Below are 26191 nucleotides of genomic sequence, written 5' to 3' on the forward strand. Positions count from 1 at the left end.
CGCACGTCGCAATGCGTCGTTTTGCAGAAAAAACACATCCTGCAAAGTTGTTTGCAGGATGCGTTTTTTCTCCATAGGCTTGTATTAGCGACGCATTGCCACACGTCGCAACCGTCGTGCGACGGTTGCGTCGTGTTGTGGCAGACCGTCAACACCAAAAAACGTTGCTTGTAACGTTTTTTGGTGCGTTGTGGCCGCCATTTCCAACCGCGCATGCGTGGCCGGAACTCCGCCCCCTCCTCCCCGCAACTCACAAAGGGGCAGCGGATGCGTTGTAATAATGCATCCGCTGCCCCTGTTGTGCTGCGTTGTCACAGGATGCGTCAGTACGTCGGCGCGACGCACTGTGATGGGCCAACGCCAGTGTGAAAGTAGCCTAAGGCCGGGATCACACATAGGCGAGATACGGCCTAGTCTCGCAGGTGAAAACCAAGCTCTGGAGCGGAGCGTGCAGCCGCACAGCAATACATGGAGCTGCACGCTCCGCTCCGGAGTGCCGGCGCCAGAGCTGGGTTTTCACCTGCCGTATCTCGCTGTAGTGTGACTCCGGCCTTAATGTGTGACTGGTGATGGTGTGGTGAAAATGTGTTGTTTTTCAAAGAGTGGGCAGTGAGACTGTGGAAAGTTCAAACGGTGGAGCCTGAGCGAAGTCTCAAGGGGGCCCGAAATTCCTAGTGGCAGCCCGGTTTATGCCTGTAGCTGGATGTCTGAATCCTAGCCAAATGTTCTAATTTAGGACCCACTTCAGGAAACAAGGACATCTTTCCACAGCAGAAAAGTCACGACCATTGAGTGACTCTAAACTCTAGAGCCCGTTGCCGCCATTGAAGCGAGCACTTCAGGTAGCAGCGCCATCTTTTTCTCCACAGCCATACACAGACCAGCGCGCGCTTTTCTACACGCTTGCGCGCGGCGCGCCATCTAGCGCTCGATCCTCGTAGCTGCGCGTCAACGAACAGATACGGCTTCTAGGGAGGACTGACTGCAACCAATCACAGAGCAGGAAATTCAGGGACTGACCAATGAGAACGTTGCGTGAGAAGGAACAGGAAGTAGCAGCTGCTGGAGAAAGATGAGAAGAGAAGAGCTGGCAGTGAGAGGATCAGTCTATGTACGTAGAGCAGCTCGTGTGTCTGACCGTGTGCACGGCCGGACGGCGGCGGAGTATACTGCCCGGTACACAGTGTGTGTGGTGTGTGCGGCGGCGGCCCGCTCCCTGCTTATGTGCACAGTGGCCATCACTTGTGTCCATTGTGAATGTGCGGGGTCCTGTATTGTGTCTGTAGCAGTGTATATACAGTATGTGTATATAGTGTGTGCATAGAAGGGAGTGCACACTAGTGTATATACAGTATGTGTATATAGTGTGTACATAGAAGGGAGTGCACACTAGTGTATATACAGTATGTGTATATAGTGTGTGCATAGAAGGGAGTGCACACTAGTGTATATACAGTATGTGTATATAGTATGTACATAGGAGGGAGTGCACACTAGTGTATATACAGTATGTGTATATAGTGTGTACATAGAAGGGAGTGCACACTAGTGTATATACAGTATGTGTATATAGTGTGTACATAGGAGGGAGTGCGCACTAGTGTATATACAGTATGTGTATATAGTATGTACATAGAAGGGAGTGCACACTAGTGTATATACAGTATGTGTATGTAGTGTGTACATAGAAGGGAGTGCACACTAGTGTATATACAGTATGTGTACATAGAAGGGAGTGCACACTAGTGTATATACAGTATGTGTATGTAGTGTGTACATAGAAGGGAGTGCGCACTAGTGTATATACAGTATGTGTATGTAGTGTGTACATAGAAGGGAGTGCACACTAGTGTATACAGTATGTGTATGTAGTGTGTACATAGAAGGGAGTGCGAACTAGTGTATATACAGTATGTGTATATAGTGTGTACATAGAAGGGAGTGCGCACTAGTGTATATATAGTGTGTACATAGAAGGGAGTGCACACTAGTGTATATAGTATGTGTACATAGAAGGGAGTGCGCACTAGTGTATATACAGTATGTGTATGTAGTGTGTACATAGAAGGGAGTGCGCACTAGTGTATATACAGTATGTGTATGTAGTGTGTACATAGAAGGGAGTGCACACTAGTGTATATACAGTATGTGTATATAGTATGTACATAGAAGGGAGTGCACACTAGTGTATATACAGTATGTGTATATAGTATGTACATAGAAGGGAGTGCACACTAGTGTATACAGTGTGTGTACATAGAAGGGAGTGCACACTAGTGTATATACAGTATGTGTATGTAGTGTGTACATAGAAGGGAGTGCGCACTAGTGTATATACAGTGTGTATATAGTATGTACATAGAAGGGAGTGCACACTTGTGTATATACAGTATGTGTATGTAGTGTGTACATAGAAGGGAGTGCGCACTAGTGTATATATAGTATGTGTATGTAGTGTGTACATAGAAGGGAGTGCGCACTAGTGTATATACAGTGTGTATATAGTATGTACATAGAAGGGAGTGCACACTTGTGTATATACAGTATGTGTATGTAGTGTGTACATAGAAGGGAGTGCGCACTAGTGTATATACAGTGTGTATATAGTGTGTATATAGTGTGTACATAGAAGGGAGTGCGCACTAGTGTGTGTACAGTATGTGTATGTAGTGTGTACATAGAAGGGAGTGCGCACTAGTGTGTGTACAGTATGTGTATGTAGTGTGTACATAGAAGGGAGTGCGCACTAGTGTATGTACAGAGTGTATATAGTGTGTACATAGAAGGGAGTGCGCACTAGTGTGTGTACAGTGTGTATATAGTGTGTACATAGAAGGGAGTGCGCACTAGTGTGTGTACATAGAAGGGAGTGCGCACTAGTGTGTGTACAGTGTGTATATAGTGTGTACATAGAAGGGAGTGCGCACTAGTGTGTGTACAGTATGTGTATGTAGTGTGTACATAGAAGGGAGTGCGCACTAGTGTGTGTACAGTATGTGTATGTAGTGTGTACATAGAAGGGAGTGCGCACTAGTGTGTGTACAGTATGTGTATGTAGTGTGTACATAGAAGGGAGTGCGCACTAGTGTGTGTACAGTATGTGTATGTAGTGTGTACATAGAAGGGAGTGCGCACTAGTGTGTACAGTATGTGTATGTAGTGTGTACATAGAAGGGAGTGCGCACTAGTGTGTACAGTATGTGTATGTAGTGTGTACATAGAAGGGAGTGCGCACTAGTGTGTGTACAGTATGTGTATGTAGTGTGTACATAGAAGGGAGTGCGCACTAGTGTGTGTACAGTATGTGTATGTAGTGTGTACATAGAAGGGAGTGCGCACTAGTGTGTGTACAGTATGTGTATATAGTATGTACATAGAAGGGAGTGCACACTAGTGTATACAGTGTGTGTACATAGAAGGGAGTGCACACTAGTGTATATACAGTATGTGTATGTAGTGTGTACATAGAAGGGAGTGCGCACTAGTGTATATACAGTGTGTATATAGTATGTACATAGAAGGGAGTGCACACTTGTGTATATACAGTATGTGTATGTAGTGTGTACATAGAAGGGAGTGCGCACTAGTGTATATATAGTATGTGTATGTAGTGTGTACATAGAAGGGAGTGCGCACTAGTGTGTGTACAGTATGTGTATGTAGTGTGTACATAGAAGGGAGTGCGCACTAGTGTATGTACAGAGTGTATATAGTGTGTACATAGAAGGGAGTGCGCACTAGTGTGTGTACAGTGTGTATATAGTGTGTACATAGAAGGGAGTGCGCACTAGTGTGTGTACATAGAAGGGAGTGCGCACTAGTGTGTGTACAGTGTGTATATAGTGTGTACATAGAAGGGAGTGCGCACTAGTGTGTGTACAGTATGTGTATGTAGTGTGTACATAGAAGGGAGTGCGCACTAGTGTGTGTACAGTATGTGTATGTAGTGTGTACATAGAAGGGAGTGCGCACTAGTGTGTGTACAGTATGTGTATGTAGTGTGTACATAGAAGGGAGTGCGCACTAGTGTGTGTACAGTATGTGTATGTAGTGTGTACATAGAAGGGAGTGCGCACTAGTGTGTACAGTATGTGTATGTAGTGTGTACATAGAAGGGAGTGCGCACTAGTGTGTACAGTATGTGTATGTAGTGTGTACATAGAAGGGAGTGCGCACTAGTGTGTGTACAGTATGTGTATGTAGTGTGTACATAGAAGGGAGTGCGCACTAGTGTGTGTACAGTATGTGTATGTAGTGTGTACATAGAAGGGAGTGCGCACTAGTGTGTGTACAGTATGTGTATATAGTATGTACATAGAAGGGAGTGCACACTAGTGTATACAGTGTGTGTACATAGAAGGGAGTGCACACTAGTGTATATACAGTATGTGTATGTAGTGTGTACATAGAAGGGAGTGCGCACTAGTGTATATACAGTGTGTATATAGTATGTACATAGAAGGGAGTGCACACTTGTGTATATACAGTATGTGTATGTAGTGTGTACATAGAAGGGAGTGCGCACTAGTGTATATACAGTGTGTATATAGTATGTACATAGAAGGGAGTGCACACTTGTGTATATACAGTATGTGTATGTAGTGTGTACATAGAAGGGAGTGCGCACTAGTGTATATATAGTATGTGTATGTAGTGTGTACATAGAAGGGAGTGCGCACTAGTGTATATACAGTGTGTATATAGTATGTACATAGAAGGGAGTGCACACTTGTGTATATACAGTATGTGTATGTAGTGTGTACATAGAAGGGAGTGCGCACTAGTGTATATACAGTGTGTATATAGTATGTACATAGAAGGGAGTGCACACTTGTGTATATACAGTATGTGTATGTAGTGTGTACATAGAAGGGAGTGCGCACTAGTGTATATACAGTGTGTATATAGTATGTACATAGAAGGGAGTGCACACTTGTGTATATACAGTATGTGTATGTAGTGTGTACATAGAAGGGAGTGCGCACTAGTGTATATATAGTATGTGTATGTAGTGTGTACATAGAAGGGAGTGCGCACTAGTGTATATACAGTGTGTATATAGTATGTACATAGAAGGGAGTGCGCACTAGTGTGTGTACAGTATGTGTATGTAGTGTGTACATAGAAGGGAGTGCGCACTAGTGTGTGTACAGTATGTGTATGTAGTGTGTACATAGAAGGGAGTGCGCACTAGTGTGTACAGTATGTGTATGTAGTGTGTACATAGAAGGGAGTGCGCACTAGTGTGTGTACAGTATGTGTATGTAGTGTGTACATAGAAGGGAGTGCGCACTAGTGTGTGTACAGTATGTGTATGTAGTGTGTACATAGAAGGGAGTGCGCACTAGTGTGTGTACAGTATGTGTATGTAGTGTGTACATAGAAGGGAGTGCGCACTAGTGTGTGTACAGTATGTGTATGTAGTGTGTACATAGAAGGGAGTGCGCACTAGTGTGTGTACAGTATGTGTATGTAGTGTGTACATAGAAGGGAGTGCGCACTAGTGTGTGTACAGTATGTGTATGTAGTGTGTACATAGAAGGGAGTGCGCACTAGTGTGTGTACAGTATGTGTATGTAGTGTGTACATAGAAGGGAGTGCGCACTAGCGTATACAGTATGTGTATGTAGTGTGTACATAGAAGGGAGTGCGCACTAGCGTATACACAGTATTTGCATATAATGTGTATAAATTAGTGTCAGTGTTTTGTATAGTGTATATACACTATATATTACTGTCTATAATGTGTATCTATGTATATGTGTGTATATATATGCGTCAGTGTTTGTATGTGTGTGTGTGTATATATACAATATTTGTATATGTGTATATAGAATATTAAAAAATATATATAACGTTTTTTTTTGTACCACGTATTAACCAGGATAAGGATGTCAAACTGCATTCCTCAAGGGCCGCACACAGGTCATGTTTTGAGGATTTCCTTGTATTGCACAGGTGATAATTTAATCACCTGCACAGAATGATTCCAGCACCTTGTTCAATGCTAAGGAAATCCTGAAAACATGACCTGTTTGCGGCCCTTGAGGAATGCAGTTTGACACCCCTGATGTAGACACGGCCTTGCATTCATTTGAGGCCGTCTGATAACTGGGGCTTGTGCTTGTAAATTGCCTAATGCAGATTGTCGCTCCACATGTGATCCTCTGACCTGAAGGCGGGTCACAATACAGGGCGGGTCGGGTGCTGGGCATGGAGGCCTCACCTGCCCTGAAGTCGCTGGTGTTCTGTTCACACACAGGTTTTTGAGGCTTTCAGAATGACACATTTTTAAAGTGAAAACCATTGCAGGAAACACTTCATAATTGTATTGTTTGTTTCTTTTTCAGTTCCTGAGCATTTAAACAGCAGTGGGGTTTTGTTTTGTTTTTCTCTTCAGCATTTTTAGGCCATTTTTAAATACAATTCAACAATACTTTTTAATCAAGAACACTGCCAAAATACCCTGGGTGTGTGTTTTCAGGCTTCCCATTGACTTGTATTGTTAAGTATAGAGCGTCTTTGGTGCAGAAAATTCTTGAAGGCTAGGTTCACATCGCGTTAGTGCCATCCGTTTAATGGATCCGTTAAATGGATGCGCTAACGCTGATGCACAAAATCTTTTTTTTTTTTTTTTTATACAATCGCGCTAACGCATGGTACCATTGCGTTGGTATGCGCTAGCAATAGAGGTCTATGCACAGTGAACGTGTCCGTTCTCTGTGCGTCAGACCTAAACGTACCCGAAAACGCGGTAGACCGCGTTCTAGGGTGCGTCACAAAGTAACGCATGCCGATTTTGACATATGTTGGGATTCGTTATGATAATGGAAGTCTATGGGCGTGTTAATGGATCCGTTACATAGCGTTAATGCTGCTAAGTAACGGATCCACTAAACGAATCGTCCTATCGCAATGTGAACCTAGCCGAAGAATGGTCGGGACATTTCATTAACTGCTTGGCATGTTTGGAAACCTGAAGCAAGTAAGACGCTCCATAGACTGAACATAAGAACAAGTGGCTTCTACATACAAATGCAGATATTCAATCTTCAGAGGCTTTAGGCCATGTGCACACGTTGCGGATTAGGCTTAAGAATTTTTGTTGCGGATTCTGCATCTCTTGGCAGAAAATGCAGGTGTGGGTTTGACGCTTTTTTTGTGCAGATTTACTGTTTTTTTACCCCTGCGGATTTCTATAATGGAATGGGTACAAAAAAACGCTGCAGATCCTCAAAAAAGAAGTGACATGCTGCTACTTTTAATCCGCATCGTTTCCGCACCCTTAGCACAGCATTTTTTTTTTTTTTTTTTTACCATTGATTTACATTGTACTGTAAATCACTTGCGGATCTGCAGCATTTCTGCGCGGCAAAAAATGCTGTGGATCCGTAGGAAATCCGCAACGTGTGCACACAGCCTAAGGCTACTTTCACACTAGCGTCGGGCTCGGTCCGTCGCAGTGCGTCGGGCCAAGGTTACCGACGCTAGCATTGTCTCCGCCGCACAACGGGTGCAGCGGATGCTGCTTTTCAGCGCATCCGCTGCCCCATTGTGAGGTGCGGGGAGGAGGGGGCGGAGGTCCGGCCGCGCATGCGCGGTCGGAGAAGACTGACACGTCGCACAAAAAAAGTTACATGTAGCGTTTTTTTGTGCCGACGGTCCGCCAAAGCACGACGCATCCGTCGCGCGGCAATGCGTCGTCAATACAAGTCTATGGGGAAAAAACGCATCCTGCAAGCACTCTTGCAGGATGCGTTTTTTCTGCAAAACGACGCATTGTGACGGATTGCAGTTAACGCTAGTGTGAAAGTAGCCTAAGTGCTTCCAGAATCTGCCTGCCTTTTTCTCGGATCCCTTTTTTTTTTTTTTTTTTTAAAGCTTTGTCAGAGCCTAGTTTGGAGCTGATTCCATCATACAGATTTTTCAATCCCCCAAAAATCTGGCATTTGTGCCTGGTGTGACCATAGGGTTAGGCTATATGAAAACAGACTTATTTTATTATTTTGCTGTCAAAAACAAGTTTACTTCTGCAAATCACTGAAACAGGAAAAAAAAACTCACATTAAACGTATGTTGGGAAAGTGGATCCACAATCGAAATAGATTGGAAGAGTCTCTCAAGTGGGTTTTTTTTTTCCTGGCTGGCAGAAATCACTCCAAAAGATTCCTCAAACTTTCATCTCAGCAAGCCTACCTTTTTTATTTTCTGTGTTTTGGGAGTGTAGATTAGAGACCCCCCTTCCTCTGGTTTTCCAATCAACCAATTTTCTAAAAGCTGGAAAAGTCCTAGATCTGTGTGATTTGGTGAACACATAAATGATCCATGTAGTTCTCTCCAGAACACATTGTTCAATTATTGGCTCGCCTGAATGAGCCATTATGTTAGGTCACAAATATCAGGTGAGAGTGGTGGTTTTCTGACTCCCACTGACCATCTGTAGCCTTCGGCCGTGGCCTGATGTAAATGGCGTATGTAGCAGAACACCCACTTCTCCATCAGTCTATTTAGCCGCGGCTCCTATGTACAATTTTGATCCCAGGAACCGTTATAGTTATTTTAACCTTCTATATTGAAAAGGCCAAAATAATTAACGCACTCCTGTAGCTGCGAGCAGGGCTGTGGAGTCGGAGCCCATTTTAGTGAGTCTGTGTCATGGAAAATGAGGAGTCGGAAGTTTGGCTTACTGACTCCACAGCCCTGGCTGTGAGCTAAAAGGCTTGTTCTTTAACCTCTTCACGACCTAAGAATTTTCCGTTTTTTTTTTTTTTTTTTGTTTCCCAGAGCCATAACTTTTTTTCTATTTTTCTGTAAATATGACCATGTGAGGGCGTTTTTTTTTTTTTGCATGACGAGCTGTGTACTTGTGAACACCACCATGATTTTACCAAATCGTGTATTATAAAACGGAAAAAAAATTCCAAGTGCAGTGAAGTTGCATAAAAAAAGTGCAGTTCTACAATTATTTTATTTTTTTAGTATACCATGTTTACTAAATTCTAAAACTGACCTGCCAGTGTGATTCTCCAGGTCATTTTGTTTTTTGCAGATGCCATACATGTATAGGTTTCTTTCTTATTTAGGTGGTGGAAAAAAAAAACCCTAAGTTTTGTGTTAAAAAAACAAACACAAACTCCATTTTCTGAGACCTGTAGTGTCTCCATTTTTGGGGATGGGCGAGGGTTTATTTTTTTGCGTACCCAAAAGAAGTTTTTATTTATGCTATTTTGGAATAGATACAAATTTTTTTTTCCATCACCTGTTTTATTTAATTCTGGCGTTTCGATTTTTTTATTTTTATTTTTTTTCTTGTTAACAGTTTATTGATCGGATTCATTTAGTTTGTTTTTTGATTGGGCGTTTATAAACGCAGCGATACCAAATGTGCTGTTTTTTTTCTATTTTGAACAGGGCAAAAGGTGAGTGACTTATATATTTTTTTTAAACATGTTTTTTTCAACTTTTTATTTGCTTCAATAGTCCTCTTAGGAAACTTGAAGTTGCGATCTTCCGATCACTTGTGTTACACATAGCAAAGCTTCTGCCATGCTATGTATAGCAGAAATCATCTCCTATGAACGCCGGTCAATGTCTTGTGCAGACCCCCATCTGTCATGCCACCCCCTTTGGCGCATCGGGGTCATGTGACTCGGGTGCCGATGGGCGGGGTTTGTGACATGAATCTGTTTTTTGTGAGTTAATAGTCACGGGTGGATTGCGATTCCACCTGCAGCTGTTTAAATCAGCTGCCATGTGCCGGGAACAACGCAGGCTCAGTCCTGGAGCCTGCATCAAAGGGAGGGACACAAACTATGGCGTACCTATGGGTCATGAAGGGGTTAAAGAGCTTCAATACTTGAAGACAATATGGTATATCCAGACGACAGGTATTGGAGGGAGGGAGTCCCATACTCTCACAGATCAGGCAGGTGTAGACAAGCATGTATTCTCTCTTCCGAGAGAATCTGGTCAATTAAGCAAATGACACTGTGATCAGAGAGTAATCACAGAGCAAACTGATTTTCTCAGATGAGAAGATTAAGAAAAATATGGAAATTGGACTGCGCTCAAATATCATGTTAGTGCAGTCCGATGATTTCCATTGCCTCATTGACTTGCATGGTAGAGAGGTATCCAAATATCTGGTCAAACTCTGGCAAGCTACGATTTTATTTTTTTTTATTTTTTTAACCCAGACAGGCCTTGTCCGAGAGAAAAAAAATCTGTTATGTGCACAGCCCCAAAGCATAACATTGGGCCAGATGTGATCTGATGTTTTTTTTCGGATCACACTCGGACCTATAATACGGTCATCTTCACAAGCATGTTCAGCTGCTATCTGCTCTGGTGGCGGCTGGATGTAAACATTGAATGGAGCATAATAGCACCACTAAATTAAAGGATCAATTCCTGTTCTACTGAACAATCACTGATGTCCACCACCCGATATCAGCCACTACACGGGGAACAAAGCTGTACAGTGTGGATCCACTGGTTGCTGACACATCTGGCTGCCGCCAGAGATGCTGGCAGCTGTTCGTTAGGGGTCTGACACTTTGCACCCCCACCTAGCTCATAATGATCACCCATCCATGGGTAATTTGCCCAGAGATCCCCCATGAATACAGAAGTCTATGTAGCCTTGTAGGCAAACTAACATGGTGGCAGAATAAAGAAATTGGCTTCTATCTGTTTTCCATGTGTGTTACAGACCAGCCATAGTTGCAGAAGTCATATTTTTCTGACTCATTTAGGAAAATAAGCAAGATGCCCTGCAAAACTCTGACAAGAGAATGTACCTGGGTCTTGGTGCAGCCTTCAGCTGTAACATTCATTAACCCTTCCCACTTGTGGTATGGTAAACTTCTTACTTAATCATCCATTATCGCATTTGGGGAGTTTACCGAGGCCATTACAGCAGTGCTGGAAAGAACATCTTGACCTGTTTTAAGTTAGTGTAAGCTAGACAAGCAGGAGCACATCTGAGCTTGTTGGTTTGGGAAGGGGCCAAATCCTAATTATTGAAGTGATACTATTCCCAGTGGTGTTATATCATCTGTCCATGCATGTAGAGAGGACCTGCCCATACAAGATCAGTATGGCCTGGTAATTAAAGGGAACCTGTCACCCCCAAAATCGAAGGTGAGTTAAGCCCACCAGCATCAGGAGCTTATCTACAGCATTCTGGAATGCTGTAGATAAGCCCCCGATGTATCCTGAAAGATGAGAAAAACAGGTTAGTTTATACTCACCCCAGGAGCGGTCCTGCTGCGGTCCGGTCCGATGGGCGTCGCGGTCCGGGGTTTCCCATCTTCTTACGATGACGTCCTCTTGTCATCACGCTCTGGCGCAGGCGTATTTAGTGTTCCCTGTTGAGGGCAGAGCAAAGTACTGCAGTGTGCAGGCGCTGAGCCTCTCTGACCTTTTCTGGCGCCTGCGCACTGCAGTACTTTGCTCTGCCCTCAACAGGGCAGACAAAGTACGCCTGTGCCGGAGCAGCAGCGTGAAGACAAAAAGAGGACATTATCGTAAGAAGATGGGAGGCCCCGGACCGCGACGCCCATCACCCCTGGCTGAGTATAATATAACCTGTTTTTCTCAGCTTTCAGGATACATCGGGGGTTTATCTACAGCATTCCAGAATGCTCTAGATAAGCCCCTGATGCTGGTGGGCTTAGCTCACCTTCGATTTTGGGGGTGACAGGTTCCCTTTAATCTATCGGGGCCATCACCTTCTGTGCCCATACATATTCTGGTGAAATAGGCAAATGTAAGGCCTCGATTAGATGTCTGGATTTTTTTTTTTTGTTCTTCTTTGAACTAACTTTAATCTGTGCATTGGATCTGATTTTCATCGTTGGTTTTATGCACACTGGGTTTTTTGAGTAGTCTTTGAAGCAAAAACTAAGAGGAAACTTCAGATCTGCCTCAAAAAATGCAAAAATACTCAAACTTAGAGATTCTGCCGTGCATCCACTAAAAAAAAAAAAAACTTTGGACAAATACTCTATGAAAACTGACAAACTGTATACCAAAGGCTGAAAAAATGGACTTTTGGGCTTTATCTGAAGGGGACATATAGGTGTATTGGACTATGTGTCAGGGGAAAGCTCCCATTGTATGCTGCAAGGTAAATGCACAGATGCAGTGTGCACTTAGCCTTATTTCCTTCTGAACGCCTCTGAACTGACTTGTGATCAGAGCGCTGCCATCTTTTAAAGCTCAATTGTGAGGAGCTCGAAAGGATAAAGAGTTACAATCTGAAAGAGCTCTCTGACTGATTCTCAGTGTAAGGGCTCATACTCCTCTGCGTTCAAATCGGATGCATTACAATTTAGAGGGGACGTGTGCTGACAATAAGACATTACAGCATAACGATAATCACATAAATCCAGAAGAAGAATGAGGGCCCTGCTCGCAAGCTTACAATCTGAGAAAATAGTAGACACGAAGGGTGGATGGTAACAATGGCTTGCATTGTTCTGTCGAGCCATATTCTAATATATCGGGTGTTCATGTAATGTTGCATGAACCGGTTATCAGCCAGAATGTGTAAAAGTACAGACACAGAGGGCTATTAAATGCATAAAGCGTGTGAGAACATACCAGGGTTCTCGTTATGAAAAAACTTTTGAATGGGCAAAACAGGGATAGTTAGATAAATGTGTTGAGGTGGTAGGCCAGTCTAAAGAAATGCGTTTTAGGGGACGCTTAAAACTGTCGGTATTGGGGATTAATCAAATTGTCCTGGGTAGTGCATTCCAAAGAGTTGGCGCAGCACGCGAGAAGTTTTGGAGATGGGAGTAGGAGGTTCTGATTATTGAGGATGTTAACCTCAGGTCATTAGCAGAACAGAGGGCACGGGTAGGGTGGTAGACTGAGACCAGGGAAGAGATGTAGTGGCGTTGAACCATGGAGCGATTGTGGGTGGGAGTGATAAGTTTATATTGAACTCTGGAGTGGATGGGTAACCAGTGTAATGTCTGGCACAGGATAGAAGTATCTGTGTAACGGTTGGTGAGGAATATGATCCTGGCTGCAGCATTCAAGACAGATTGTGAGCCAGTGATCGGAGGTGGGGGGTGAATTAAAAGTCTGAATCCAGAATGACAACGGGCATGTTGCTGGGGAGTAATGGTAGAACCACACACAGACATGGCAGTGTTGGGCATAGGTAGGTTAGCGAAGGGGGAAACACAAGGAGTTCAATTTTTGACAGGTTCAGTTTCGGATAGAGGGAGGACATGATGTTGGAGACAGCGGTAAGACGATCACTGGTGTTTTGTAATAATGAAGGCGTGATGTCAGGAGTAGAGGTGTATAATTAGGTGTCATCAGCATAGAGACAGTATATAATAGATATATAGTGACATTAGTGCAGTGCATGTGTAGCTTACAGAACACGTTTTAGCTAATAAATAAACTAAAGAAAAAAAGTTGCATGGAATCCCCCTTATTTTTACTAACCAGCTGAGGGAAAACAGACAGCTGGGGGCTGGTGTTATTATTCTGGGAAGGGGCCACTATCCATGGATCTTCCTAGCATAACAGCTAACTGCATAGCGCTATATATCTCTATCTCTTACAAAACTAGCTCTAAATTGCATAGAGAATGACAGTATGTAAACGATGTTAAAAACGCATTGCATACGGATGTCATAAGAATACTACTTGATAAAAATCGCATTGAACGCTCATGACACTTGTCCTACTTTACAGAAACCACATCGGAGCGATTTTTATTTACGCAGATGAGTGCGATCCCTAACACATGTTTCAGCTAATAGACAAGTGCAAAATATAGAGTACAGAAGTCAAACGGTGCAACATTTTTAATAAAACCTATTGGCAAAATTATTTTAGCTGCTTGGTATGTAGAAAATTGCAGAGACATGTCCAATCTTGATCCGAGGGTGGGATCTAAATTAATAATGTAAGTCTATAATTACGTGAAAAAAATCAGACCACACTTGGATGACATCCGAGTTCCGTCCGGTTTTCACTGACTGTCAAAGGAGAAGGTGGAGAAACATGTTTTTGTTTTGTTTGTTTACCCTCCTCATACTTGAAAAACTGACACTGAGACCAAACGGTGAGCAAAATAATCGGTTCATTTTTCTCATGCGTGATATAAACAGACATCTGAATAAGACACTAAAGGTACCGTCACACTGAACGTTATCGCTAGCGATCCGTGACGTTGCAACGTCCTGGCTAGCGATATCGTTGAGTTTGACAGGCAGCAGCGAAACTTTATTTCGTCGCTGGACTCCCACAGACATCGCTGAATCGGCGTGTGTGACGCCGATTCAGCGATGTCTTCGCTGGTAACCAGGGTAAACATCGGGTTACTAAGCACAGGGCCGCGCTTAGTAACCCGATGTTTACCCTGGTTACCAGTGTAAACATAAAAAAAAACAAACACTACATACTTACATTCCGGTGTCTGTCCCCCGGCGCTGTGCTTCTCTGCACTGTGAGCGCCGGCCGGAAAGCACAGCGGTGATGTCCCTGCTGTACTTTCCGGCTGGCGCTCAGTCAGTGCAGAGAAGCACAGCGCCGGGGGACAGACACCGGAATGTAAGTATGTAGTGTTTGTTTTGTTTTTTTACATTTACGCTGGTAACAAGGGTAAACATCGGGTTACTAAGTGCGGCCCTGCGCTTAGTAACCTGATGTTTACCCTGGTTACCAGGGGACTTCGGGGTCGCTGGAGAGCTGTCTGTGTGACAGCTCTCCAGCGACCACACAGCGACGCTGCAGCGATCGGGATCGTTGTCTAGATCGCTGCAGCGTCGCTAAATGTGACGGTACCTTAACTCACCGGTCACATCCCCTATGTCATCACCACTCATTGCACACAGCAGAGAGCTGCTGGCTGAGCTGCTCAAAGCACAGACTTGAAATCTCTTTGGTTTGAATAATTTTAGCTGGAAGTAAGGAGCTGGAGATCCCATCACCACACACAGGAACAGCAGACTTTTAACAGCAAGCAAATGATAGTTTCTTAATTTCTGATAGATAAATAGTTGTAAAACCTGTATGCTTGGAAGGCACCATTAGAGAAGCTCTATTAACAGGTTAAAAGTGACCAGCTATAGCTCTCATGTTATCTCCACTGTTCACTGTTTGCCGTTTTGTTATATTTTCAGATTCTGCCATACAGTTCCAGAGCTTTGACCCTTTTTATTTAGCACTAATTTTTCTGGTCTTTACAAAGGGGGAATGGTTCGCATTATTCCCTAGGGGAATGTCTTTAGACTATTCTGCATTATTACCCTGTGAACCCACCCCCTTTGTAAAGATCATAAAAATTAGTGCTAAATAAAAAAGGCTCATATCTCTGGAACCGTATGGACAATTTAAAAAAAAAAAAAACTGACAATTTTTTTTTCTTGGTGACATGTTATCTTTAAGTAAAAAAAAAAAAAAACATAGCTGCCATTATTCTTTGTAATGCTTCCTGAATTTACATCTTCTACATATGGTCTTGTTACAGGGCCGGGAGTTTTGCTTTGGTGAAGATAGAAAGCCTTATAGATGTGACATCGGATACTGCTGTGGGGACACTGAATGTTGTACATATTACTATGAGCTGTGGTGTGAGTATAGAACACTTTCATTTATTTTTCTGTGCGCTTTTATAGGCAACATACCAGTCGATTCCTTCTGCTTAAACCTGAGGCGGGAATATGAAGCTCGATGGCCAGTGAGAAGGGGGCGAATGTGAGGCTGGGTGGCCAGTGGGAAGGGGGCGAATATGAAGCTCGATGGCCAGTGAGAAGGGGGTGAATGTGAGGCAGGGTGGCCAGTGGGAAGGGGGCGAATATGAAGCTCGATGGCCAGTGAGAAGGGGGCGAATGTGAGGCAGGGTGGCCAGTGGGAAGGGGGCGAATATGAAGCTCGATGGCCAGTGAGAAGGGGGCGAATATGAAGCTCGATGGCCAGTGAGAAGGGGGCGAATGTGAGGCAGGGTGGCCAGTGGGAAGGGGGCGAATATGAAGCTCGATGGCCAGTGAGAAGGGGGCTAATGTGAGGCAGGGTGGCCAGTGGGAAGGGGGCGAATATGAAGCTCGATGGCCAGTGAGAAGGGGGCGAATGTGAGGCAGGGTGGCCAGTGGGAAGGGGGCGAATATGAAGCTCGATGGCCAGTGAGAAGGGGGCGAATGTGAGGCAGGGTGGCCAGTGGGAAGGGGGCGAATATGAAGCTCGATGGCCAGTGAGAAGGGGGCGAATGTGAGGCAGGGTGGCCAGTGGGAAGGGGGCGAATATGAAGCTCGATGGCCAGTGAGAAGGGGGCGAATGTGAGGCAGGGTGGCCAGTGAGAAGGGGGCGAATGTGAGGCCGGGTGGCCAGTGAGAAGGGGGCGAATGTGAGGCAGGGTGGCCAGTGAGAAGGGGGCGAATGTGAGGCCGGGTGGCCAATGAGAAGGGGGGCGAATGTGAGGCTGGGTGGGAAGGGGGCGAATGTGAGGCCAGGTGGCCAGTGAGAAGGGGGCGAATGTGAGGCCGGGTGGCCAGTGAGAAGGGGGCGAATGTGAGGCTGGGTGGGAAGGGGGCGAATGTGAGGCCAGGTGGCCAGTGAGAAGGGGGCGAATGTGAGGCCGGGTGGCCAGTGAGAAGGGGGCGAATGTGAGGCCGGGTGGCCAGTGAGAAGGGGGCGAATGTGAGGCCGGGTGGCCAGTGAGAAGGGGGCGAATGTGAGGCCGGGTGGCCAGTGAGAAGGGGGCGAATGTGAGGCCGGGTGGCCAGTGAGAAGGGGGCGAATGTGAGGCCGGGTGGCCAGTGAGAAGGGGGCGAATGTGAGGCCGGGTGGCCAGTGAGAAGGGGGCGAATGTGAGGCCGGGTGGCCAGTGAGAAGGGGGCGAATGTGAGGCCGGGTGGCCAGTGAGAAGGGGGCGAATGTGAGGCCGGGTGGCCAGTGAGAAGGGGGCGAATGTGAGGCCAGATAACACTATGGGGGAGAATATAAGGCTGCACAGACACAGCATATGTAAAAGGGATAGGATATAAGGCAATCTTTTCAGTATTCACGGAGAACAGATACTGCCATACGTACATGACTTAAGCTGATGTTGCACAATAAGCACATAGCGATAAACCTGTTGTCTATGTTATAATTAAACAATGAATTTGCATACACTCCAGTAATAACCTGTGCTGTGTTTTGTGGCCAGGTAGTTGTGTAGATATGCTTAATGAATCTCATACCGTTGATGCTACGAACAGGTAATTGTTATTTTTCTGCTCAGGGTTCTGGTTGGCCTGGACTCTCATTATCTTGGCCGGCTGCTGCTGTGCTTATCGTCACCGCAGAGTTAAATTGAGACATCAACAGGAGCTGAGACAACAGGAGATCAGCCTCATGGCCTACCAGGGGGTCACTCCATCAGCATCTGCTGCCACCGCCATAGGTATCCATCTTGTATACAGCAATGTAATGGTGGCTCTGAGTTTGTAGTTTACAGTATATAATAATTTATATAAAATAGCAAATTTAAGGGAACTTGACAGCGGACACATTCTGTCTGATCCACGGACAGCATGTATCATACACTGGCTGCATGATTTCAGAGATCTTTGTGTCTGGAATGCTGAGGCATTGTAGAGAAAAACATACCATATATTCTCGAGTATAAGCCGACTCGAGTATAAGCCGACCCCCCCTAATTTTGCCACAAAAAAACTGGGAAAACTTATTGACTCGAGTATAAGCCTAGGGTGGAAAATGCAGCAGCTACCGGTAAATGTCAAAAATAAAAATAGATACCAATAAAAGTAAAATTAATTGAGACATCAGTAGGTTAAGTGTTTTTGAATATCCATATTGAATCAGGAGCCCCATATAATGCTCCATACAGTTCATGATGGGCCCATAAGATGCTCTATATAAAAATGTGCCACATATAGTGCTCTGCACCGTTCATTTTTGTCCCATAGCTGTGCCATATAGTGCTCTGCACCGTTCATCATTTCCCCATAGCTGTGCCATAGTGCTCTGCACCGTTCATTTTTGTCCCATAGCTGTGCCATATAGTGCTCTGCACCGTTCATTTTTGCCCCATAGCTGTGCCATATAGTGCTCTGCACTGTTCATTTTTGTCCCATAGCTCTGCCATATAGTGCTCTGCACCGTTCATTATTGCCCCATAGCTGTGCCATATAGTGCTCTGCACCGTTCATTATTGCCCCATAGCTGTGCCATATAGTGCTCTGCACCGTTCATTATTGCCCCATAGCTATGCTGCCATATAGTGCTCTGCACCGTTCATTATTGCCCCATTGATGTACCATAGAAAGCTCTGCCATTGCTGCTGCAATAAAAAAAAAAATGCCATACTCACCTTTCTTGCTTGCAGCTCCCAGCGTCTGGTCCCGGGGTCTCTCCGCACTGAGTGATCAGGCAGAGGGCAGCGCGCACACTATATGCGTCATCGCGCCCTCTGACCTGCACAGTCAGAGCACAGAGACGCCGGGAAGATGGAGCGGCGCCCGGCGTGTGGAACGGGGATAGGTAAATATGACATACTTGCCTGCTCCCGGCATCCCGCTCCTTCTCCCGGACAGCTGGTCTTCTATGCCGCAGCCTCTTCCTCTATCAGCGGTCACCGTTACCGCTGATTAGATAAATGAATATGCGGCTCCACCCCTATGGGAGTGGAGTCCATATTCATTTTTCTAATGAGCGGTCCCACGTGACCGCTGTACATGGGAAGAACTGCAGCACCGAAGACCGTGGGATGGGCAGGGGGAGCGCCAGGATCGCCGGGACTAGGTAAGTATGCCTCAGCGCCCTCTCCCCCTCACCCGCCGACCCTGCCACCCACCGTGACTCGAGTATAAGCCGAGAGGGGCACTTTCAGCCCAAAAATTTGGGCTGAAAATCTCGGCTTATACTCGAGTATATACGGTACCTTAAAAGCCACCAGCAGGGACACTAGTCGGACATGTGGGTCTCCAGTGGCTTCTCCCCACCCGCTCCCCTTTAATTAAAAGGTCTTTTCCAATGTACACATGCAGGGAGGAAGCTGCTAGAGACTCGCTAGCCCACTTTTAAAATATTTTTCTCTGAAATGCCAGTATTTAAGAAGCATTGGAGGATTAACCCATTCTCTCCCCCCAGCCTGTTTTCACTTCCCTGACCAGGCTAAAAAATATTTCAGCTCAGACCAGTGTCACTTTGTGGTAATAACTCTGGAAGGGTTCAACATTCTCAGGCTGTTTTTTCATGATAAATTATACGTCATGTAAATTTAGGTTGATATTTTTTTTCATTAATTGTGTAAATATAATTTTAGCAAAAATGGTGAAAATTTCTCAATTTTCAAACTTTTAATTTTTATGCTCGTAAACGAGTTAAATCACACAATGGTTAGTAACATTTTCCACATGTCTGCTTTACATTAGCATCATTTTTTTAAACATACATTGTTTTTGTTGGGAAGTTAGAAGGGTGAAAGGTTGATGCAATTTCTCAATTTTACAACAAAATTTAAAAAACCAATATTTTTAGGGACCACCTTACATTTGGGGTGACTTTGAGGGGCCTATATGGCAGAAAATACCCAAGAGTTACACCATTCTAAAAACTGCACCCCTCAGTGCTCAAATACACATTTAAGAAGTTTATTAACCCTTCAGGTGTTTCACAAAAATTAAAGCAATTTGGATGGAAAACATTAAAATTTAACTGTTTCCCAGAAATGTTGCTTTAGCCCCAAATTTTGCTTTTTCAAAAAGGTAACAAGAGAAAATGCACAACAAATTGTATGGTCCATTTTCTCCTGAGTAGTGTAATACCCCTTGTGTGGTGGAAAACCACTGTTTGGGCCCACAGCAGGGCTCGGAAAGGAAGGAGCCCCAGTTGACATTTAGAACCAAAATTGGCTGGAATCGAGACATGGACGCCATGTTGTGTTTGCAGAGCCCCTGATGTGCCCAAACAGTGAAAAACCTCCAAGTGATCCCATTTTGGAAACTAGACCCTTCAAGGACTTTATTTAGAGGTGTGGTGAGCACTTTGAACCCACAAGTGCTTTACAATATTTTATAATGTTGTTAAATGTTGCTTTAGCCCACAATTTTTTATTTTCAAAAGGGGAACAGATACAAATGGACCCCAAATTTGGTGAACAATTTCTCCTGAGTACACTGATACCCAATATGTGGGGGAAAACTACTGTTTGGGCGGACGGCAGTGTTTGGAAGGGAAGGAGCACCGTTTGAGTTCTGCAGCGCTACAATGCCTCGCGAAATTATTCGGCCCCCTGGAACTTTTCAACCTTTTCCCACATATGCCTCAAACATAAAGATACCAAATGTAAATTTTTGGTGAAGAATCAACAACAAGTGGAACACAATTGTGAAATTGAATGAAATGTATTGGTTATTTTAAAAGGAACCTGTCACCCCCAAAATCGAAGGTGAGCTAAGCCCACCAGCATCAGGGGCTTATCTACAGCATTCTGGAATGCTGTAGATAAGCACCCGATGTATCCTGAAAGATGAGAAAAATCGGTTAGGTTATACTCACCCAGGGGCGATCCCCGGTCCGGTTCTGGTCCAATGGGTGTCGCGGTCCGGGGCCTCCTATCTTCATAGGATGACTTCTTGTATTCACGCTGTAGCCCCGACGCAGGCGTACTTTGCCCTGTTGAGGGCAGAGCAAAGTCCTGCAGTGCGCAGGCGCCAGGAAAGGTCAGAGGCCCAGCACCACCTGCGCACTGCAGTACTTTGCTCTGCCCTCAACAGGGCAGACAAAGTACGCCTGTGCCAGAGCGTGATGACAAGAGGACATCATCGTAAGAAGATGGGAGGCCCTGGACTGCGACGTCCATCGGACCGGACTGCAGCGGGACTGCCCCTGGGTGAGTATAATCTAACCTCTTTTTCTCATCTTTCAGGATACATCGGGTGCTTATCTACAGCATTCCAGAATGCTCTATGGCAGACAGTACGCCGGAGCCGCAGCGTGAATACAAGAAGACGTCATCGTAAGAAGATGGGAGGCGCTGGACCGGACCGCGACGCCCATCGGACCAGAACCAAACCAGGACTGCCCCTGGGTGAGTATAATCCAACCTCTTTCTCTCTGACGCCCATGACGGCACCACGGAGAGAGAGAGGGGATCCGCCCACCAAGGACAGGAAACCTACAGATAAAAAGGCGGTACCTCTTTCCCGCATCAGTTGGTTTCCTGTCCTTGATGGGAGACCTACAGAAGTCCTTACCTACAGAGGACGAATGTCGTGGGAGTCCGTGGCCAATCGGTCAGATTCAGGCAGTGGGGATCCCCCTGCCTCGGCTGGTGTGGTGACCCGAGGCGCCACTGCTGGGGCTAATAGGCCTCTAGGATGCACGAGGAGAGGTGGCATGGAGATCGCGGCCACCTCTCCAGGTAAGAAACCACAGCAGCAGCATCCAAGGGGGTGTCTCCTTCTGAAGCATCAGTCTGCCGGGAGAAACCCGGGGGTTCCGGGATTCAGCATACCCGCGCGTGTTGCGTGGCGCCATTTTGTGGGCGGAGTCTCCGTCTGCACGTGCGTGGGATTAGGGCGCAATTCTCGCGCTGTAATGACGGGGATTCGCCACTGCGCATGCGCGGGATCAGGTGTGCGGCCTCGAGTGTGGGCAGTGCTACTGCGCAAGTTTGAATAGGCAGCGGGAATCACCACTATAAAGGGGGAAAGGTAACTCGGGTCGGCGCTTCCATGGAGCTTAACCGGCATTCCCCTAACATGAGCGACCTAGGACCATCACCCCTGTCTAGATCACCGCCGCAGCAGCAAAAGCGACGGCTGCAAACAGGACACCCGGATGTAACCGGTAAAGGACGCTCAGGGTCTCTGCATAGTGATTTGGTGGGGAATTGGTGGGTTTCCAGGTTCATCAAGGCAGCCGGTAGATCAAGACCTCGTCCTGTAAAAATTACCCCTCAGTGGGATTTAAATTTAGTACTTAAAGCCTTGACTAAACCTCCCTTTGAACCCTTAGCGGACGTCCCATTAAAAATCTTATCCCTTAAAACATCCCTGCTGGTTGCTCTCACCTCTGCTTGTAGAGTTAGTGACATACAGGCTCTGTCCGCTAACCCCCCTTTCACTCAATTCCTGGATGATAGGGTTATTCTCAAAACTGACCCAGCGTGTCTCCCAAAGGTAGCATCCTGATTCCATAGGACACAAGAGATATCTCTTCCCTCCTTTTGTCTTAACCCTAAAAACTAGGAGCAAGAGTCATTACATACATTGGATGTTAGGAGATGCCTGATGCATTACATAGAAGCCACCAGAGAGAGTAGGGAGGATGGCTCTCTTTGTATGCTTTCAGGGTCCCCGAAAGGGGAAGAAAGCCTCCAAGGGCACTCTGGCAAAATGGATCACGGACGCCATCAACCTGTCATACTCCTCAAGTGGGGAACCCGTCCCGGGAAATGTCAAAGCGCACTCACCGAGAGCAGTAGCAACATCTTGGGCGGAGAAGGCCGGAGCCTCAATCGATCAGATATGTAGAGCTGCTTCCTGGTCTTCACCATCTACATTCTATAAGCACTATAAATTGGACCTTATCTCCTCCTCAGACCTTACCTTTGGTAAAAGGGTTCTGGAAGCGGTGGCTAAATGTACAATCTCTGCAATTCTCTCTGTGGTACCGTCATGGGCGTCAGAGATAAATATAGTTCTCACTGATAACAGTATTTCTCTGAGCCCATGACGTCACCTGTACATTCCTTCCCTTCACTTATGGGTGTGCACATTAATATAGTGCCCTATGCCAATTAGCTAAATAGCCACGCGGTATCTCAATTAAGTTTTCAAGTAATGTTAAAATCAAGACTTTATTCCTTAGTCTCCCATCATTCTCTAGTAGACAACTGATGCGGGAGAGAGGTACCCCCTTTTTATCTGTAGGTGTCCTGTCCTTGGTGGGCGGATCCCCTCTCTCTGTGGTGCCGTCATGGGCTCAGAGAAATACCGTTATCGGTAAGAACTATATTTTTCTCATCTTTCAGGATACATCGGGGGCTTAACTACAGCATTACAGAATGCTGTAGATAAGCCCCTGATGCTGGTGGGCTTAGCTCACCTTCGATTTTGGGGGTGACAGGTTCCCTTTAAATTTTTGTGGAAATTCAAAAACTGAAAAGTGGGGCATGCAATATTATTCGCCCCTTTTACTTTCAGTGCAGCAAACTCACTCCAGAAGTTCATTGTGGATCTCTGAATGATCCAATGTTGTCCTAAATGCCTAATGATAAATATAAGCCACCTGTGTGTAATCAAGTCTCCGTATAAATGCACCTGCTCTGTGATAGTCTCAGGGTTCTGTTTGAAGCACAGAAAGCATCATAGAGATAAAGGAACACAACAGGCAGGTCCGTGATACTGTTGTGAAGAAGTTAAAAGCTGGATTTGGATACAAAATGATTTCCAAAACTTTACACATCCCAAGGAGCACTGTGCAAGCGATCATATTGAAATGGAAGGAGTATCATACCACTGCAAATCTACCAAGACCTGGCCGTCCCTCTAAACTTTCATCGCAAACAAGGAGAAGACTGATCAGAGATGCAGCAAAGAGGCCCATGATCACTCTGAATGAACTGCAGAGATCTACAGCTGAGGCGGGACAGTCTGTCCATAGGACAACAATCAGTAATACACTGCGCAAATCTGACCTTTATAGAAGAATGGCAAGAAGAAAGCCATTTCTCAAAGATATCCGTAAAATGTGTTTGTTTGCAAAAAGCCACCTGGAAGACACACCAAACCTGTGGAAGAAGGTGCTCTGGTCAGATCAAACCAAAATTGAACTTTTTGGCAACAATACCAAATGATATGTTTGGTGTAAAGGCAACACCGCTCATCACCCTGAACACACCATCCCCACTGTCCAACGTGGTGGCAGCATCATAATTTGGGCCTGCTTTTCTTCAGCAGGGTCAGGGAAGATGGTTAAAATTGATGGGAAGATGGATGAAGCCAAATACAGGACCATTCTTGAAGAAAACCTGTTGGAGTCTGCAAAAGACCTGAGACTGGGACGGAGTTTCTTCCAACAAGACAATGATCTCAAACATAAAGCAAAATCTACAGTGGAATGGTTCACAAATAAACATATCGAGGTGTTAGAGTGGCCAAGTCAGTCCAGACCTCAATCCAATCGAGAATCTGTGGAAAGGGCTGAAAACTGCTGTTCACAAACGATCTCCATCAAACCTCACTGAGCTCGAGCTGTTTGCCAAGGAAGAATGGGCAAGAATTTCTGTCTGTCGATGTGCAAAACTGATACATACCCCAAGCGACTTGCAGCTGTAATCGCAGCAGAAAGTGGCGCAACAAAGTATTAAGTAAAAGGGGCTAAATAAGGCTACGTTCACATTTGCGTTCTGCCGGGCTGCGTCGGGCGCAGCTGCGGCGACACATGCGCCCCTATATTTAACATAAGGGCGCATGGACATGGTTTGCATGCGTTTTGCTTCACAATTGTTCCACTTGTTGTTGATTCTTCACCAAAAATTTACATTTGATATCTTTGTTTGAAGCATATGTGGGGAAAAGGTTGAAAAGTTCAATGGGGCCTAATACTTTCGCAGGGCACTGTATAAGCGACTCCATTTTACAAACTACACTCCTCTGTGAATCTAAGAGTGAAGTGATCATATTGACACCACAGGTGTCATATATTTTTATACTATTGGGCACTAAATAAAAAAAATCACTTTTTTTACTACTAAAAAATGTTACCCTCACATTTTACATTTTCACATTGGGAAATGGGTAAAAATGGCACCAAAAATTGGCACATAATTTTTGCTAAGTGTGACAATACCTTACAGGTGGCTGTACAGTACTACTTAGCCACACTGAGAGACTTGGGAGGGCCGGAGCGCTATTTAACTCTTGGAGATCACATTTTCATAGACTGTTGTGCAGACTCCATTTACAGAACCCCTAAGTGCTAGAAGAAGAGAATCCCTCCTCTGGGGACTTTGTCTTCTTGCTGTAGTGTAGTGCTTATTATTGTTGCTACATAAATATATGCCATAGCTGGCAGACCAGGAGGTTGTCATGACAACCTGCAACGATCGGGCCCTCATGATGAAGTTGCAGGGGTGCCAATCAGAAGGGAGAGGGAGCCTCCTCCCTCTCCTAGCTACCTAAATGTTGCTATCTATATCAATCGCGGCATTCACGGTATTAAATGGCCTTGGGCAAGGGTGGGCACCACTCTAGGCAGTGACAGACAGGTGTTACTTACTCCGCTTCTGGGCCTGCACGATTGCAATGACGTAAGTTTACGTCATAGGTCCTGAACCCTTGGATCCTATCATGACATGGAGGACAACTCCTTTTTAAGTACAGCATGTGGTGTGACATGAAGTCTGTATATAAGAACCATCAGGGGCAACAATAAACTTTTTGCATTCTCAGCAGAAAATGTCTTTAATCTTTTTATACCTTTTACTTCCAGAGCCTTGGCCCAACTGCAAACTGCCTACATATGATGAAGTGACACAAGACCCCCCTACACCTCCACCACCTTACTGCGAGCTTTTGGATGAGTTTCCCAATGATCTTGTTCCTCCAGTCACTTCCACAGGATTAAACATTGCATGGTCTCAACAAGAAGATCCTTTCCCTGAGACAACAGAGGGATCTGCTGAAGAGCATCAGCTATGTGACTATGGCAACCAGGAGAGCTCCAGTGCCTTAGAGAGAAGACGACATATCACGGGGGACTCTGGGATTGTGTTGTGTGACGAGAAGGTGGCCTGCCTGAGCGAGAGAGAAGAGACTGACTTATGTCCCCGAATAGAATAACTGATCTGTCTGTGCTTTATAGGCTGTAGTGGTTATATGTGACGATAGGGGCTGTATCACAAAGACATTTACATTCAAGGGCTGTTACAAAGGGGGAGCAGAGGCCTCGCCAACCCTGACAACCCTCTATTTCCTGGCACTATTCTTGCACTGATGGCATCTTCTTACAGAGCTTTTGCACTTTGTTTTGTATGTTTGTCAGTGGATTTCACAAAGAATCCAAGTTTTCGTTTCCTTGTTTTTTTTTGTATATTTGTTAGAAACGTTTTGTTATAGACATCAGGAAGCTTCGTAATCTTGTATTTACCGAAACTTGGTCTCGCGTGAGAGAAGGCGATACTGAAAAATAAACCAGCTCCGTTCAGCAA

The 26191-nt window shown here is 45.2% G+C and overlaps 1 protein-coding gene across 1 annotated transcript; it reads left to right on the forward strand.

The window, feature by feature from the left end:
- Positions 1-1023: 1023 nt before the first annotated feature.
- On the forward strand, positions 1024-26191 carry LOC138676921 (WW domain-binding protein 1-like). The gene is made up of 4 exons (XM_069766624.1): positions 1024-1111; positions 15500-15602; positions 17252-17413; positions 25474-26191. Exons 1-4 carry the CDS (start codon positions 1073-1075, stop codon positions 25821-25823), a joined length of 654 nt encoding a protein of 217 aa, XP_069622725.1. The 5' UTR covers positions 1024-1072; the 3' UTR covers positions 25824-26191.

The sequence above is a fragment of the Ranitomeya imitator genome, chromosome 4, assembly GCF_032444005.1.
Source record: "Ranitomeya imitator isolate aRanImi1 chromosome 4, aRanImi1.pri, whole genome shotgun sequence".
Taxonomy (NCBI): Eukaryota; Metazoa; Chordata; class Amphibia; order Anura; family Dendrobatidae; genus Ranitomeya; species Ranitomeya imitator.

Coding starts and splice junctions, on each gene's coding strand:
- LOC138676921 (XM_069766624.1), top strand. CDS start 1,073: ATGAGAAGAGAAGAGCTGGCAGTGAGAGGATCAGTCTAT. Junction 1,112..15,499: donor CAGTGAGAGGATCAGTCTAT/GTACGTAGAGCA, acceptor GTCTTGTTACAG/GGCCGGGAGTTTTGCTTTGG. Junction 15,603..17,251: donor ATATTACTATGAGCTGTGGT/GTGAGTATAGAA, acceptor TTTTCTGCTCAG/GGTTCTGGTTGGCCTGGACT.